This window comes from Bombyx mandarina, chromosome 15 (genome assembly GCF_030267445.1).
Source record: "Bombyx mandarina strain Sakado chromosome 15, ASM3026744v2".
Taxonomy (NCBI): Eukaryota; Metazoa; Arthropoda; class Insecta; order Lepidoptera; family Bombycidae; genus Bombyx; species Bombyx mandarina.
In genome coordinates this window covers 1,508,709-1,525,727 of record NC_143221.1, presented here as the reverse complement: position 1 = coordinate 1,525,727, position 17,019 = coordinate 1,508,709, and the positions used below count along the sequence as shown (strand labels likewise).

Genomic DNA, 17,019 nt, shown 5'->3' with positions numbered 1-17,019 from the left:
CTGTCAAAGTCAAAATTTGTTCAAAACAATCTTAGAGCATCGGCAGTTGTTTTGGATAATAATTTTTAGAAATATTTTCAAAATATAGTTATCAATACTAAAAATGGACGGAGATTTATATGACGAATTTGGAAATTACATCGGGCCAGACTTGGAGTCTGATTCTGAAGACGAACAGAGTGTATATGGTCAGGATAATCGTGAAGGTGATGAGGAAGCAATGGAGGAGGACGAGGACGCAGACGCGGAGCCTGAAGTTGCGCCTATGTCCGTCGTTCTTCATGAGGACAAACGGTAAAACTTTTTCTTTTAATACTAACAAATAAAGCGGCCTGGTAAGATGCTAACCTACGTTACCGGTACTAGCGACGCACATGCTAGACCACAGAACAAGCACACTCAGACCTCGAATACCTAATATTTTTAACAAAGAAAAAAGTACTGAGAAAAGCTATGCCCTGTTTTGGTATTTGTTAAAATTCATTATTGATTAATAATAACATTGTTAACCATCAAACTTCAGTTACTATCCTCAAGCTGTAGAAGTGTATGGACCCGACGTAGAGACAGTCGTCCAAGAAGAAGATACACAGGCTCTCGACAAACCCCTGGTAGAGCCAGTGAAACACAAGAAGTTCCAGGTTCAAGAACAGCAGCTACCAGAGACCACCTACGACATGGAGTACATGGCTGACATGTTAGATAATACTAACTTAATCAGAAATATTACGTTAATGGGCCATTTACACAATGGTATGTGATGTGATTTCTTTGAAATAAATAAGCAGACAAGTCACCCATGAGCTTGTTGTAGAGCTTTTATTTGTTAATAATAAATTAATTTGATTATTATTATATTTTCCAAAATTACCCTTACATTTTTAATGTTGCGTTTAATAAAAACTACTATGCTATGTACACATAGATTACAGTAAAATCATTAAAGTATATTGAATAAAATAAAATGAAACTATTAAATGCCAGAAAACTGAAGAAAACACTAAGATTTCAATGATTATTATTAATCTAAAATAGAATTTAGTAACAAAAAAAAAAATGTGCAGCAGTTATTTGATCTTCTTAAACCTGTTTTATTTCAGGAAAAACATCTTTTGTAGACTGTCTCATGAGACAGACACATCCTGGAACAATCAACAATGAGACGACAATACCTATAAGATATACAGATACTCTGTTTGTGGAGCAAGAGCGAGGAGTGTCAATAAAGTCCATGCCGGTAACATTGCTATTGAAGGATATAAAGGGAAAGTCACATTTATTGAATATCATGGATACTCCAGGTCATGTGAACTTTAGTGATGAGGTGACTGCTGCTTTGCGGATATCGGATGGTAATTTTTTTACTAAAGAGGAAAGTTTAATTGTGAAATACATATCAATTCTCAGTACTCATAAAAGCAATTTAACCAACAATCAAAGTCATGTGTTATTCTTTAGTTGATACTATAACCATAAGTCGACATCTGAGCATTTTTAATTGTCGAGTCAATTAGTCTTTATAAAATATTTTTTAAAAAGAAGTTTCGGTATAAACAAATACAGGCTAATTTTGTCTTTTATAGGAGCGGTACTCTTTGTGGACGCTGCTGAAGGTATAATGCTCAACACGGAGCGAATGCTACGTCATGCAGTACAAGAGAGAGTTCATTTAACTCTTTGCATCAACAAAATAGACAGGCTAATGCTTGAGCTAAAATTACCTCCTGCGGATGCCTATTATAAGCTCAGGCATATTATTGATGAGCTGAATTCTATGCTGGAGACCAATCAACCTCAGGATAATCCTGATGAGCCTCCAATTGTATTTTCACCACTTCTGGGTAAGTTATTATTGTCTCCTATAGCCAGATATGTCACCAACCATACCTGGAGCATAAATAACAACAATTGTACTGTACTAAGTTTCATGTCAATTGGAATGGATCAATTTCAAATAAACATTGTGTCTTAGATACGGTACGGAACATTGCCAAAAGATTTTTTTTTTTTTCATTTTGACCAATTGTGAATTTAAATGGTAATTATGTAGCCATCTACACAAATAAGAGTAATGAATACTTTAATCCATTTTTATGGCGATTGCCAAGTTGAATGAGTATACTGTTGTCCAGGTAATGTCTGCTTTGCGTCAACACTGTACGACGTGTGTTTCTCTCTGGAATCGTTTGCGGCGATGTACGCTGCCTCGTACCCCGCGTGCGGGCTGCGGGCATCCGACATGGCGGGCTGGCTGTGGGGCGATGTCTACTTCAACGCGAAGACTAGACGCTTCACGAAAAAACAACCTCACGCCTCTGCTCAGAGAAGCTTCGTAGAGTTCATATTGGAGCCGCTGTACAAGATTTTTGCACAAGTAATTGATTGTAAATAATAATTAATTAGAAAATATCAACAATCCATGGATTGACCGTGCAGATACCGGACCCGTTATGGTGCGGAGAGAGGAATTTAGAGAATGCCAGTGGACTTGTAACGCAGGTGTAGGTTTAAAGAGCCCATATCAATAATGCACATTACGCTCTCCTCATTCTCTATATGAATTTCCTGTCTAGCCAAATCTTATAGGAAATTACTAGTTTGGCTTTAGATGTTTATTCAAGTATAGAATTTACGGAAGTCCTTGATAAGCTAAGGACTTTTAATATGTTATAGAGAGAGCTATGGCTTATAAACTAACGTATCCATTTTTTGTTTAGGTTATTTGTGAGACCAAAGTAATAAATAACGCCATAAAATATTTAAACATTTTTGAATTGCGTTGCTATCAGTACCAGGTAGTGTATGGAAGTACTGTGCTAAAGTTGAAGTTATTGAAGACATATTTCATCACAGGTGGTGGGAGACGTGGACGACACCCTGCCAGCTGTGCTCACAGAACTCGGTATAAAGTTAACGAAGCAGGAAGCCAAACTGAACGTGCGTCCGCTACTCCGCCTCGTGTGCAGCAGGTTCTTCGGCGACTTCTGGTAAGATGTGAATACCGATGTTTAGCCCAGATAATATCTATACTAATATATAAATCTACAGTGGTTTTTACGGATGTTCCATTATAACTACTGCATCCGATTGACTTGAAACTTGGTATCCATGTAGAAAATACACGTACTTAATGGATAGGCTAATATTTATATGAGTGTTGAACTCCCTACACCAGTTGCGGGGGCGTTAATGATGAGAATCTTTGTGGGGGTGAGAAATAATAATGTTAATTTTAAATGCCAGCGAAGCGGACGGTTACAGCTAGTTATTTATATAAATGAGGACTGTTTGAATGTGTGTGTTGTGTAGCGGGTTCGTGGAGATGGCGGTCCGGCACGTGCCGTCCCCGCTGGACGCGGCGGCGCGCAAGGTGGCGCACTGCTACCGCGGCGCCGGCGGGGAGCTGCGTCAAGACATGCTGCACTGCGACCAGTCCGCGCGGCTCGTGGCGCACACCACCAAGATGTACCCCACCGACGACTGCGGCTTCTTCCTGGTAACTTTTTTTTTATTGCTGAGATAGGTGGACGAGCTCACAGCCCACCTGGTGTTAAGTGGTTATTCTCTCTCTCTTCCTCTCACTTTCAAAATATCAACTAAGTTAAATAAAAATATAAACTTTCACATAGGAGTGGGTGATATAAATCGTATCTAGATTCAATAATAATAATAATAAATAAATAATATCAATATCTATATATCGCAGCAATATCGTTGAATCCGATATCGCCCCGCACGAAATCTATATATCGATATCACCCGATACACGATATTGCTCGATGTGATGCGCATCGGCATATCGTACCGATTCGTGAATCGCAATCTATATTTCGATATCAGCCGATACACGATATTGCTCGATGTGATGCGCATCGGCATATCGTACCGATTCGTTAATATCAGCAATATTCGTTTGGTTCGTATCGAATCGGCCAGAGTGAGTGAGCGCACGATAGGGATATCATGTGATGAATGAAACAGAAACAGGCATTATCCATACAATTGTAAACCTTATATTTAAGTCCATATGTCTGTAGATTATTCTTAGCGCATCAGCAGGATACAATTTAGGAAAGAAGTTTCAACTTTCGACCCTAACTTGAACGCAGTATAGCCTATTTGCATCGTTGAATTTAATTTCACGCGCTTTGACCTTGAACTAGAATTTTTGGACAAGTTTTTAAAAATACTTAAAAGTTTTTTGTGTTTGATTTTTAAAGTACACATTTTTCTATTTTTAGTTGAATCCAAATAATTGAGTTTATTTCTTGTGTTTGTATTAAACTTTTGAAATCTACACTCTTTTGGTATATTTTGTAATTTTAAATTAAGACACAAAATACTAAAAACTGAAAATAATGTAGCCAGTCCTAAGCCTGATAAAAGCATGAAGGAAAGTTTTTTTGATATTTTATTTTCATGTTCTTTTTATTACTTTAAAATCATATTATAAATTGATATCAGAAAAAAAACCGTATAACGTTGACTTAAATCTATATCTACTACGATATTATATCAGCGTATCGTTTCAAATCTCAAATATCATGAATCGAGAAAATCTACTAGCATCCATCAATATATAGATTCAGAAAATATATAGATTCAATATCCGATATTGATACTCGATATATAGATACGATTCGATACGCGGCAAAACCGATATCACCCACTCCTACTTTCACATGATCAGGATAATGAGAATTATAACGTGGGAAAATCAGATTATTATTTTAGTTTCATTGTTAAAAAATTTACCGGTCACCGTTACCGGAGCCCAAAGACATCTAACGTAACGTAAATGCGCCACCCACCTTGAGATATAAGTTCTATTAAGGTCTCAGTATGGTTACAACGGCTGCCCCACCCTTCAAACTGAAACGCATTACTGCTTCACGGTAGAAATAGGCGGGGCGGTGGTATCTACTCGTGCGGACTACACATAAGACGTCTTACCACCAGTAAAAAACTCACTTCATACACGAGCACCAAGTTGCTCGCGCACTATTTTTTTTTTATTCAAATGGAGTTTTGTAGGCAAAGACACCCATAATTTTATCATCGGCTACCAATTTTTTCAACGTAGAAAATGTTGACAGGTACTGGCGCGTATCATGAGCGGGACGCTGTACGCCGGACAGACCGTGCGAGTCCTGGGTGAAAACTACAGCTCCCAGGATGAAGAGGACTCCAGGATCATGAACGTCGGAAGGCTCTGGATATATGAGGCTAGATATAAAGTGAGTTCAGTGGATAATTATTGCGAACCAAAACATATAAATTATAAATATATAAATAATAATACAAAAATGTAATATGTGGTATTATCGCCTAAAGCCGCTTTCAGACTACACTATAATATAATAGCATTACTACATAGTATAAAACAAAGTCGCTTTCTCTGTCCCTAGGCATTTACTTTGAGGCCACCATGGTGGTAATCAAGAAATATAAAAGAAAAGTAGATTGGTTGAGGGAATTCATTGTTTACTTAGTTCGATATTTATAATACCAAATAGTGAATTTGACTTTAATAAAGGATTTTTTTAAGAGATTTTATGGCCTGGTAACTAAGACCTTTAATCATCTTATTTTTAAGAAGAAATGAAGTGAAATGAAATGAAATGAAGATGATTAATTGGGACATTAATCGACTGGGATGAAATTAAATGATATGGGATGAAATATAATCTCAGTAAAATGGTGGTCATTTACTGAGATTTTTTCAGTGGACTTTTTGGAGGATACCGACAAGTTACGTCCAGTGGCTTTGTTTCATTTTCCCACATTTGTGCACTTTCACAGATATTAAACAGTTAATAAACCACCATTATTACACATTTAAACCTGAAGAAACACTAAATAGACAAAATAAAACAAATCACACAACAAAGCACTAGTGACGCTATTGACCGAGAGATGGCTCCCGCTGTCATCAGCTGCGGTTGTGTCGATATACGGGCGCTCGGATATACAATCGAGTTACAATTAGTTCGTAATTTTATAATCTAAATAAAAAGAGTTACAGAAAAAATATAACGTTAATAAATAAATTTTGTTTTTTTTCAGGTGGAACTGAACCGCGTACCGGCCGGGTGCTGGGCCCTCATAGAAGGCATCGACCAGCCGATAGTGAAGACGTGCACCGTCGTGTCGGCGGAGGAGGACTGCGAGCTGCACACGTTCACGCCGCTCCGGTTCAACACTCAAGCCGTCGTCAAGATAGCCGTCGAGCCGGTCAACCCCTCGGAGCTACCCAAGATGCTGGATGGGCTGAGAAAGGTCTGTCAGTTCGCTGTTCAAGAACAATATGGACTAAGAAACAAGACCCGTTTCAAATTGTTAAGTGCTCACTGACCAGAGCCTACAGAAAGCACAGTGTAAATGCCACTGTATGGCCTTGGGGATTAAGTCGAAACTTCAATTGAAGGATCAATCTCAACCTTCAAATCGGAGTGAATTTATGATTTCGAAGAAGAAAGAAGCGGGACCGTTGTACTAATTGTGAACGGCTTATAAAATATATAAACTCAAAGCAAAACAAAAAAAATCTTACCCGCATTATTACACCGATATTACCGCAGCAGAGTGTAGTGATAACACTATATTCGCACATAAACAGCTTCACACCTTGTACTGCGTCGCACCATAATTTACTTTGGATCAAGTTCAGGGTTGCCATGTTGGTGCCCATTTGTATACTTTAAGTTTTTTTTTCACATGAACATAAATGCTTTACCCCAGGTAAATAAGTCGTATCCACTACTGTCGACCCGGGTGGAGGAGTCAGGGGAACACGTTATATTGGGAACCGGTGAACTATATTTGGACTGCGTGATGCACGATCTGAGGAATATGTACTCCGAGATTGATATCAAAGGTATAAAATTATTGTTTTATTCGAAGACTGTTTTTACAATTTTCAAACTAAGTTTTTAGAAAGGTTCGGTTCGATTGCTAGTCAAAAAATATATTATTACAATGTAAAATACAAGAAATATACCTAATACTTGTAGATCGCTGATGACCTCAAACAGAATACAGCTTGACGTGACATGACGTATCGATGCCACAGACTATAAACTTCATCAGTCGACTAAAGGCAAAGTGATACATAATTTACAGCCTAATCTGAATAAAATTTAAAACAATACAAACATTTGGACTTTTTAGTGGGAACGCAAGGAGTGAAGTTGTGTGATTTGTTTTATTTTGTCTATTTAGTGTTTCTTCAGGTTTAAATGTGTTATAACGGTGGTTTATTAATTGTTTAATATCTGTGAAAGTGCACAAATGTGGGAAAATGAAACAAAGCCGCTGGACGTAACTTCTCGGGATCCTCCAAAAGGTCCACTAAAAAAATCACAGTAAATGAATCATTTCATTTAATTTCGTCCCAGTTGATTAATGTCTCAAATTAATCATATTGATTTAATTTCAGTTCACTCTATATTATCATTTTTCAGTAAAAATAAGAGTTAAAAATTAAAATAAGACTTGACCTAAAGGTCCTAGTTACTAGGTCATAAAATCCATTTAAAAAAAAATACAAACATTTTGTTCAGTTGCTGATCCAGTCGTGTCGTTCTGCGAAACTGTAGTCGAGACGTCGTCGTTGAAATGCTTCGCCGAGACTCCGAACAAGAGGAACAAACTGACGATGATCGCCGAACCTCTAGAGCGGGGTCTCGCCGAGGACATAGAGACGGGCGCGGTCTGCGTGTCCTGGGACAGGAAGAGGCTAGGAGAATTCTTCCAGACTAAGTAAGTGATTCGTTCTGATAAGATTTTTTTACTGGTGGTAGGACCTCTTGTGAGTCCGCACGGGTAGATACCACCGCCCTGCCTATTTCTGCCGTGAAGCAGTAATGCGTTTCGGTTTGAAGGGTGGGGCAGCCGTTGTAACTATATTGAGACCTTAGAACTTATATCTTAAGGTGTGTGGCGCATTTACGTTATAGATGTCTATAAGCTCCAGTAACCACTTAACACCAGGTGGGCTGTGAGCTCGTCCACACATAAGCAATAAAAAAATAAAAATAAAAGATTGTAACATTGAATTATTCATAATTCAGAGATTCTCTTGTGACTGTAACTATCATAGCACACAAGATATTTGACAGATGTCTGTGTCTCCTTAATAACATTTTCAAGATAAGCTTACATATCTCCCGACGTGATCATGTTCAATCTGGGAGAGGATCAGTTTGGAGGTTAACGCACAAAGGGAAGAAATCTCATCAAACGGGTCCGAATGTTGTTTGGAACTTATATCTTACTTATAACTTATATCGACGGATGACAGTGGAATTGTCGTAACTCGAAAAACCCAACTTTACACCAGCGCCATAAAACTATTTCAAAAATTCACAACTCGTATTATATTCATAGAGATAGACGGTTGAAAATTGGTATGAAATTTTATGACAAAAAAAAGGTGAAAACTTTAATCGTATTTTTTTCATACAAGAGTATGGTAAACAGTTATTTAGTCCAAAATGTAAGTTACGACATTTCCTCTTTCTCCTGTCGATACGCAAGCTTATCTTGAAAAGGACGTAAGCGAGATCGATCAAATATCTTGTGTGCTATGATGGCTATCGTTACAGTCCATTCCACGTGTTCAACTCACCGAAACTTAAATGAGTCCCAGTAATCCAATAAGATAAGATTTGAATAAAAAACTTTAATATTTGCAGATACGATTGGGATCTTCTGGCGGCCCGTTCGATTTGGGCCTTCGGTCCCGACACGATGGGACCCAACATTCTAGTCGATGACACTCTACCCTCCGAAGTGGACAAGCATCTCCTGGCTTCGGTCAAGGATAGCATTGTTCAAGGTAAACTGAGTTTTCCCTTTCCTAATAGACAAGTCGTCCGGTAATTAAAAGTAATTTTTCCAAGTGTAAATTCATTTTTCATAATCATTAATACGCTTTTATTAGCTTCAGACGTATGTATGTATGTTTGTAACGGAATATTTGAACATGATTTTGACCCCCTTCAAAACGTCGGATTAACTTGAAATTTGGTATAGTTATTAAGGACCGATGACAATTAAACAAAAAAAAATTAAAAAAATTTAAATTCAACTAAAAAATGAAAAATAAATAATAGTTTAAAAAAAACTAACAAAATACGCTTTTATAGAAACTCCAACTAAAAAATAGAAAATAAATTTTAATAAATTTGAGTTAAAAATAGTGTAATTTTTTTTTTTTATTGTAAAAAAGCGTGGGGTGCTTTTTAGGATATTATCAAAATAACCCTTCGACTCATATCTCTTCGTAAAATATTTATAACTACTGATACCATGCACCCCACGCTTTTTTTACAATAAAATAATTTTTTCTTACACTATTTTTAATTCAAATTTATTAAAATTTATTTTCTATTTTTTAGTTGGATTTTCTGTAAAAGCTTATTTTGTTAGTTTTTTAAACTATTATTTATTTGGAAATCAAAAACAGAACAAACCCTCTTTTCCATTCAGGCCTGTCATACGTCATCTCTGCACTCATACTCTTTCGCACATCCTCTTACACCCGTATCTTTAGTCGTTTACACGAGCTTAACTCGACTCGACTCAACCTCCAACGCGCGTTTTGGTATGATTAGTCGTAAAAATAAACTCCACTCAAACGTCCTTGGAAAAATTTCCTAACCGGAGTGAAGTAAGCGAACTGTCAAGTCAAGGTACGACGCGACGTACCTCGAACGTTCCTCAAGGCTGGTTTTCTATCAATGTCCAAATAGTATGTGGACCGCAAATGGAAATATATGATATTGTTGTGCAATGGCCTGGATCTGTGCATGATTCCCGCATATTTTGATAATTTAAGTTTGATAATATTTATTAATAAAGTAAATAGTTCGAGGTTAGACAGTTGAAACTCTTTATTTTATTTACCTACATAAGAGACATATTTTGCTTACTACCTGATAAATAAAGTCAATGCGATTATAAGTTTTATTTATATAATAATAAACTGGTGGTTGTGGAAAAGCACTTCAACAACACGATGCAACCAAAATCACACAAAAGCGGCGAATAAAAATACAAAGCCGGATCCGAAATCTAAAATAATAATAGGTTAGAAAATAAGTAATATACTTTCAGATTTACCGCACGCACACATATTTACGAATAACTCAGCAACCAAAACATCAAACAAGTTCATCTAGTGTCAAACAGACAGCGGCAGCCTGACTTTGACATTAAACAATGACCATAGACTACAGAACTCTATGGGTTTGATGCTAGCTTGATCAAATTTTCATCATTATTACCTCACTCGAGGACAGTTGAGGAATATTGTAATGGTCGACTAAAAATACCAAACTCAAGTAAGTTTGGAGGGAAGTCTCGAGCATCATCGGATGAGTTAAGAGTGGAGGACTATTTTACGAAACGTCTAAAGATACGGGCATTAGACCCAGTCCGTCCAAGTGTTATAGGATGCTCCCTCCTCACGTTACCGTCTAAGTTCATACTCATTCATGTCTTAATGTAAATTGGCGCCATTGCCAGGCTTCCAGTGGGGCACGCGGGAAGGGCCGCTCTGTGAGGAGCCTATCAGGAACGTGAAATTCAAGATCCTGGACGCTGTCATCGCGCAGGAGCCGCTGCACCGGGGCGGCGGACAGATCATCCCCACGGCGCGACGCGTGAGTTGAGCACCGCCACTCGCCAGTACCACACCAGGCCTGAAGCTTAACCCTCAGTTGAACTTCAATAAATCCTACCTAAGTTGATTGCCTTGAGAGGCTATGTCAGCGTAAACTTAACGTCTGGGTGAGCCGTTGCTAACACTAGCCCTAGCAAGAGCAGTGCTTCGTAGAATCTACCACCGGATCGGAAACGCGACTCACTTAGAAGATCCGGCGAGAAACTCAGTGGGCTGTGTCTGTTGGTTATAACTTCATAGCGCCAATAATGAAGTAGCTCTCCCTATCTTCAAATCGGAATGCGTGACCAGTTCTCGGTAGAAGTGGGCAGGACGGTGGAAGCTACTCGTGCGGACGCGCCGGACATCCTGACACCGGTTTTGTGTAACGCAACATTAGACGAGTACAACCACCCTATTTTTGCTGCGTAAAAGTAATTTGTACCGGTTTCGTGGATGGGATAACCGTTGTGAAATTCGATATTCATCTGATGAGCAGTAAATAAAAACAAGATTTTTTTTAAAGGGATTTTATGACCTGGTAACTAAGACCTTTAAGTCATGTCTTATTTTAATTTATATTCATAGTTTTATGAAAAATGATAATATGGAGTGAAATTAAATGAAATGAGATGACATGGGATGAAATATAAACTCAGTAAAATGGTGGTCATTTACTGAGATTTTTTCAGTGGACTTTTTAGAGGATCCCGAGAAGTTATGTCCAGCAGCTTTGTTTCGTTTTCCCACATTTTTGCACTTTCACAGATATTAAACAGTTAATAAACCACTGTTATTAAACATTTAAACCTAGAGAAGCACTAAATAGGCAAAATAAAACAAATCACACAACTTCACTCCTTGCGTTCCCGCAAAAGAGTCTAAAAAATAAAAAAAATAAGACATTGCTTGAGTCGCAATTTAATTGAAAAAATATATATATGTATTATTTTTTTATTTATTAGATGGGTGGACGAGCTCACAGTACACCTGGTGTTAAGTGGTTACTGTAGCCCATAGACATCTAGAACGTAAATGCGCCACCCACCTTGAAATATAAGTTCTAAAGTCTCAAGTATAGTTACAACAGCTGCCCCAACCTTCAAACTGAAACGCATTTCTGCTTCACGGCAGAAATAGGCAGGGTGGTGGTACCTACCCTCGCGGACTCTCAAGAGGTCCTTACCACCAGAGGGCAGATCCTCAGACAGATACACCATGAGGGCAGACCGATTCAGGACCTTCTGTTAAACAGGTGGCGTATTCAGCATTTCTAATGGCGACCCCTCGTCTGATGGAGCCGTATCTGTTTGTTGAGGTGCAAGCGCCGGCCGACTGCGTATCCGCCGTCTACACGGTGCTGGCTAAGAGGAGAGGTATTATTAAAATAATTTGTTGGCAACGTTTTAATATCACAGCATTTTGAACGGAAAAAAATATCGCAGATAAAGCAGCTTTTAATTTCGTGTGGCAACAAGATTGTTATAATTCTGATTACAACCAGATTGGCCGGTGCGCACGTGTCCGCACAGTGCGGCGACTTTAGCGCAAATGCGGTTTTTCATTTAAATATATACATACATACATATGTACATAATAATGTATATATATGTAGGAAGATCGGTATTTTTTTAATCAGGCTTCACACTGACACATTAAAATTATTTTAAAATAAGAATAATGAAAATGACAGTCATCGATTGACATGACAAGGTTACGAATGTTTTTTTTTTTGGAAAATATAAGATTTTGACATTCAAGTCCACTACATTTCACTCTACCATCCCACACATATATACATATATATATAGTGCTGTTGATTCCACCGACAGAGCCGGTCATCGGGGCTTTCGTCGAACCCGTCGCTTGCGACGAAGGGCTCGGCGAGTAAATTAACCCATAGACACAGCCCACTGAGTTTCTCGCCAGATCTTCTCAGTGGGTCGCGTTTCCGATCCGGTGGTTGATTCTACGAAGCACAGCTCTTGCTAGGGATCGTGTTAGCAACAACGTCAAGTTTGAGCCCCGTGAGCTCACCCACTCGCCCGGTGACGCTGATATGGTCTCTCAAGACTATCAGCTTAGGTAGAAAAAACCGACTGAGTCTGTGGCTCGTCGCGCAGGTCACGTGACCCAGGACGCTCCGGTCCCCGGGTCGCCGCTCTACACCATCAAAGCGTTCGTCCCGGCCATAGACTCGTTCGGCTTCGAGACAGACCTGCGCACGCACACGCAGGGCCAGGCCTTCTGTCTGCAGGTCTTCCATCACTGGCAGATCGTGCCCGGCGACCCGCTCGATAAGAGTATTGTTATCAGGTGAGTTGTCTAGTTTGGATTGTTTTATCTATCTATATTTATAAAAATGAATTGCTGTTCGTTCGTCTCGCTAAAACTCGAGATCGGCTGGACCGATTTGGCTAATTTTGGTCTTGAATTATTTGTGGAAGCCCAGAGAAGATTTAAAAGGTAGATAAATAATAAATGCTCGGAACTAATAAAAAAAAAAAATTGTTTTCTTTTTCATGTGTCCCCCGTCGGACGGATTCGTTTTGTTTATTTTAAGTTTATTTTATACAAAAGCTTAGGTCTTTTATTTATCGATTGAGGCACTACGAAGTCTGCCGGGTCAGTGTATTGACGAAGATAATGATATTTATTATAAACGAATCTGTATCAGCAGTGAATGATAAAATCATATTTAATTCATTTTTTATTTATTTAGGCCATTGGAACCACAGCCAGCGACGCATTTAGCCAGAGAGTTCATGATCAAGACCCGTCGACGCAAGGGGCTCAGTGAAGACGTATCCATCAATAAGTTTTTCGACGATCCTATGTTGTTGGAGCTGGCAAGACAAGACGTACAACTTCATTAATTATATTTCTGATTTAATAAAATTTACCAACAATTATTGTGGTATATATTTTTCATTTTACGTGCAAATTTTGATAAAATTACTGGATAATATATATGTAGTGGAAACATATTATTATAGTATGTAATACATAGATTAATTATTATAAATCAAAACTAAAAAACACTGCAGTTGTATGTGAAACTTTTGGCGTTACACTATTCATTCTATATATTTCTTATTAAATCCCTTAAACCTAGAGGCAGTGCGCGGTACTTTATAGAATTGCCAAACGTTAAAGTCGGCAGAGGTGACATGTTAATATTTGTCTGATTTTAACGATTTATCCCAGCAATTATACTACTTACAAAATAAATCCAACAACATACTAATGTTAGGTAGGTTAGCCATAAGTTCCTCGGTTAATCTAAATTAGTAAAAAAATATATATTCATCATTCAAATTATTTTACTATTTCGTTATGTTCACGTTTATCAAATTTATCGAGAGGCACGATATCTAACAGCAGAAACATAGTTCAGAATCGGGTAGTGATACGGGGTTTACATATCAGATTACTTTTTTTTCATTACCTATAACTACAGATAATCCATCCTCTTCTTTTTCTCCACCTTATCCCACTATGTGGGGTCGGCACAGCTAATTTTTCTCTTCCATTCTCTTCTATCAGCCGTCATCTCAACACTCACTCCTCTCTCTCTCATATCGTCATTCACACACTCCATCCATGTCTTCTTCGGTCGACCTCTTCCCCCTCTACCTTGCACTACCATTTCCATACATCTCCTAGTCACATGCATCTTCTCTCTACGCATTACATGTCCATACCACGCTAACCGTCTGCTCCTTAATTTGTTGTTTACCGGGGCCACTTTCAAACTTCCTCTGATATACTCATTCTTTATCTTATCCATTCTTGTCACTCCACACATCCATCTCAACATTCGCATCTCTGCCGCATGCACTCCTCTTTCATGCTTAACTTTCGTCGCCCAACACTCAGATCCATACAGCACGACAGGTCTAATGATCGTTTTGTAAATTTTACCCTTGAGCTGAAGGGGCATTCTACGATCGCATGCTGTTGCAGAGACCTGTCGCCATTTCATCCAACCAGCGTTTATTCGATTTGTGACGTCCCGGTCTATGTTGCCGTCGTTCTGGAGTATAGAGCCGAGGTACTTGAAGTCGGAGCAGACTGGCAGAGGGATACACCATCTAAGGCGATTGGCGTGAAGTCTGAAGAACCACCAAAATCACAAAACATGTGCTTGGTTTTTGTTCGACTGATCTTCAAACCCACGTTTTCCAACCTTTCTTTCCATTTTGCCAATCTCCTCTGTATCTCAGGCCCTTCCTCTCCAACGAGAACAATGTCGTCGGCGAACAGCATACACCAAGGCGCCTCTTCCTGTATGTCCGATGTTAGGGCATCCATTATTAGGATGAACAGGTAAGGGCTTAAAGCTGATCCCTGGTGTAAGCCTACCGCCACACTGAACTCGTCGCTATCGCCAGCTGCGGAGCGTACGTACGTACTAGCTCTACCGTACATAGCTCGAACAAGCCGTTGGTATTTCCCTGGCACTCCTTTCACTTTCATGCTCCACCACAAAACCTCACGGGGAACCCTATCATACGCTTTTTCTAAATCAACAAACACCATGTGCACATTTTTACTTGCACGGCGATATTTTTCGCACAATTGGCGCAGGCAAAAAATGGCGTCCGTTGTACTGCGTCCCGGCATGAACCCGAATTGGTTTTGTGATACCTCACTCTCATCTCTCATTCTTCTCGCTATCACTTTCTCCCAAGCTTTCATACTATGTGACATGAGCTTTATTCCTCTATAATTGTCGCATACCTGTATGTCACCTTTGCTCTTAAATACAGGCACGAGTGAACTTTTGCACCACTCGTCAGGCATGGCCTCTTCTTGAAACAATTTATTGAAGAATAAAGTCAGCCACGTGCATCCATCCGCTTTCAGAAACTTCCACACTTCTATTGGAATACCATCTGGTCCAATAGATTTTCCATTCTTCATATCTTGTACAGCCTTTCGTACTTCTTGCATACTTATTTCCCTTACTACCCCAGTATTTATTGGAACATTTTGCAGTTCACCACTCCAGTCATTCTCTTCATTCATCAACCTTTCAAAATACCTCTTCCATCTATCTCTTATTTCCTCATCATTTGTTAACACTCTTCCAGCACTATCTTTCACGCACTTAATGTGGTTAAAATCTCTTCCATCCTTCTCTCTTGCTTTGGCTATCCTATAAATGTGTTTTTGTCCTTCAGGTCTTTCTAGTGACTCATACAAAGCATCCTGTGCCTTGGCCCTGGCAATAGCTACAGCCTTTTTTGCTGCCCTCTTGCTCTCTTTATATGCTGTTTTTAACTTCTCTTTCGTCACCAAATCTGGGAAATCTGTGTTCTGGAATTTCTTAAAGGTCTTTTTCTTTTCTTTAAGCGCTTTTTGAACGTCGTCGCTCCACCACCAAGTTTCTATCTTTAATTTTCTTTCCCGTTGACATTCCAAACACACTTTTTGCCACATTCCTTATGCACTCAGCCATTTCATTCCAACATTCATTCACCGTTCGTCCACTCAAATCTTTCATTTCTATCATTTTATCTACTACTTGTTTTCTAAATTTTTCACCACATTCTGTGTTCCCAATCATATGCCATTTTATTCTCGGGACCGGTTTGGAATTGCTTGTTTGTTTGCGTATGTAATGCTTAGAGTCCAATACTAATAAACGGTGTTGAGGAGCTAAGGATTCACCCGGGATAATTTTGCAGTTTTTAACAGAAGTAATTTTATGTCGTCGGATCAAAAAATAATCCACGTGGGTGTTGCAGTTTCCACTTTTGTATGTTATAAGATGTTCCTTGCGTTTATTGAAAAATGTGTTAGCTATTGCTAGATCAAACGCCAAAGCAGCTTCCAACAACATTTCACCTTCCTCATTTCTAGTACCAAACCCATATCCTCCATGCACTCTTTCATATCTATCATTCCTTTGTCCTACATGCCCATTGAAGTCTGCACCCACATATATCTCTTCTGAGTCAGGAATATCCATCATCAGCAAGTCAAACTCAACCCAAAACTTCTCTTTCATACTTCTATCACATCCAGATTGTGGGGCATATGCACTAACAACATTAATAATCAAATCATCTTTTATTAATTTCACTAGCATCAGCCTATCATTCACTCGTCTTACATCCGTCAGATATTTTTTCAACTCACTATCTAGCACAATCCCAACTCCATTCTTTCTTCCATCACTCCCACTATATAAGAATTTATATCCTTCACCAATCTCTCTACCTCTTGTTCCTTTCCATTTCGTCTCTTGCAAACATGCCACATTTATCCTTCGTTTCTTACATACATCCGTTTATTATTTCTCCATCCATTATTTCCATCCATCCATTATTTCTCTTGCTCTTCCA

At 38.8% G+C, this 17,019-nt stretch overlaps 1 protein-coding gene across 1 annotated transcript; it reads left to right on the top strand.

Annotated features, from left to right (window-relative positions):
• The first annotated feature begins 4 nt into the window (after positions 1-4).
• Positions 5-13,578, top strand: LOC114242553 (116 kDa U5 small nuclear ribonucleoprotein component). Its single transcript, XM_028173739.2, has 16 exons — positions 5-294; positions 524-753; positions 1,101-1,352; positions 1,584-1,841; positions 2,133-2,374; positions 2,854-2,987; positions 3,310-3,496; positions 5,097-5,237; positions 6,067-6,279; positions 6,742-6,877; positions 7,563-7,761; positions 8,697-8,839; positions 10,531-10,667; positions 11,922-12,042; positions 12,790-12,982; positions 13,389-13,578. The coding sequence occupies exons 1-16, from the start codon at positions 104-106 to the stop codon at positions 13,540-13,542; spliced, it is 2,931 nt and encodes a 976-aa protein (XP_028029540.2). The 5' UTR covers positions 5-103; the 3' UTR covers positions 13,543-13,578.
• Positions 13,579-17,019: the final 3,441 nt, after the last annotated feature.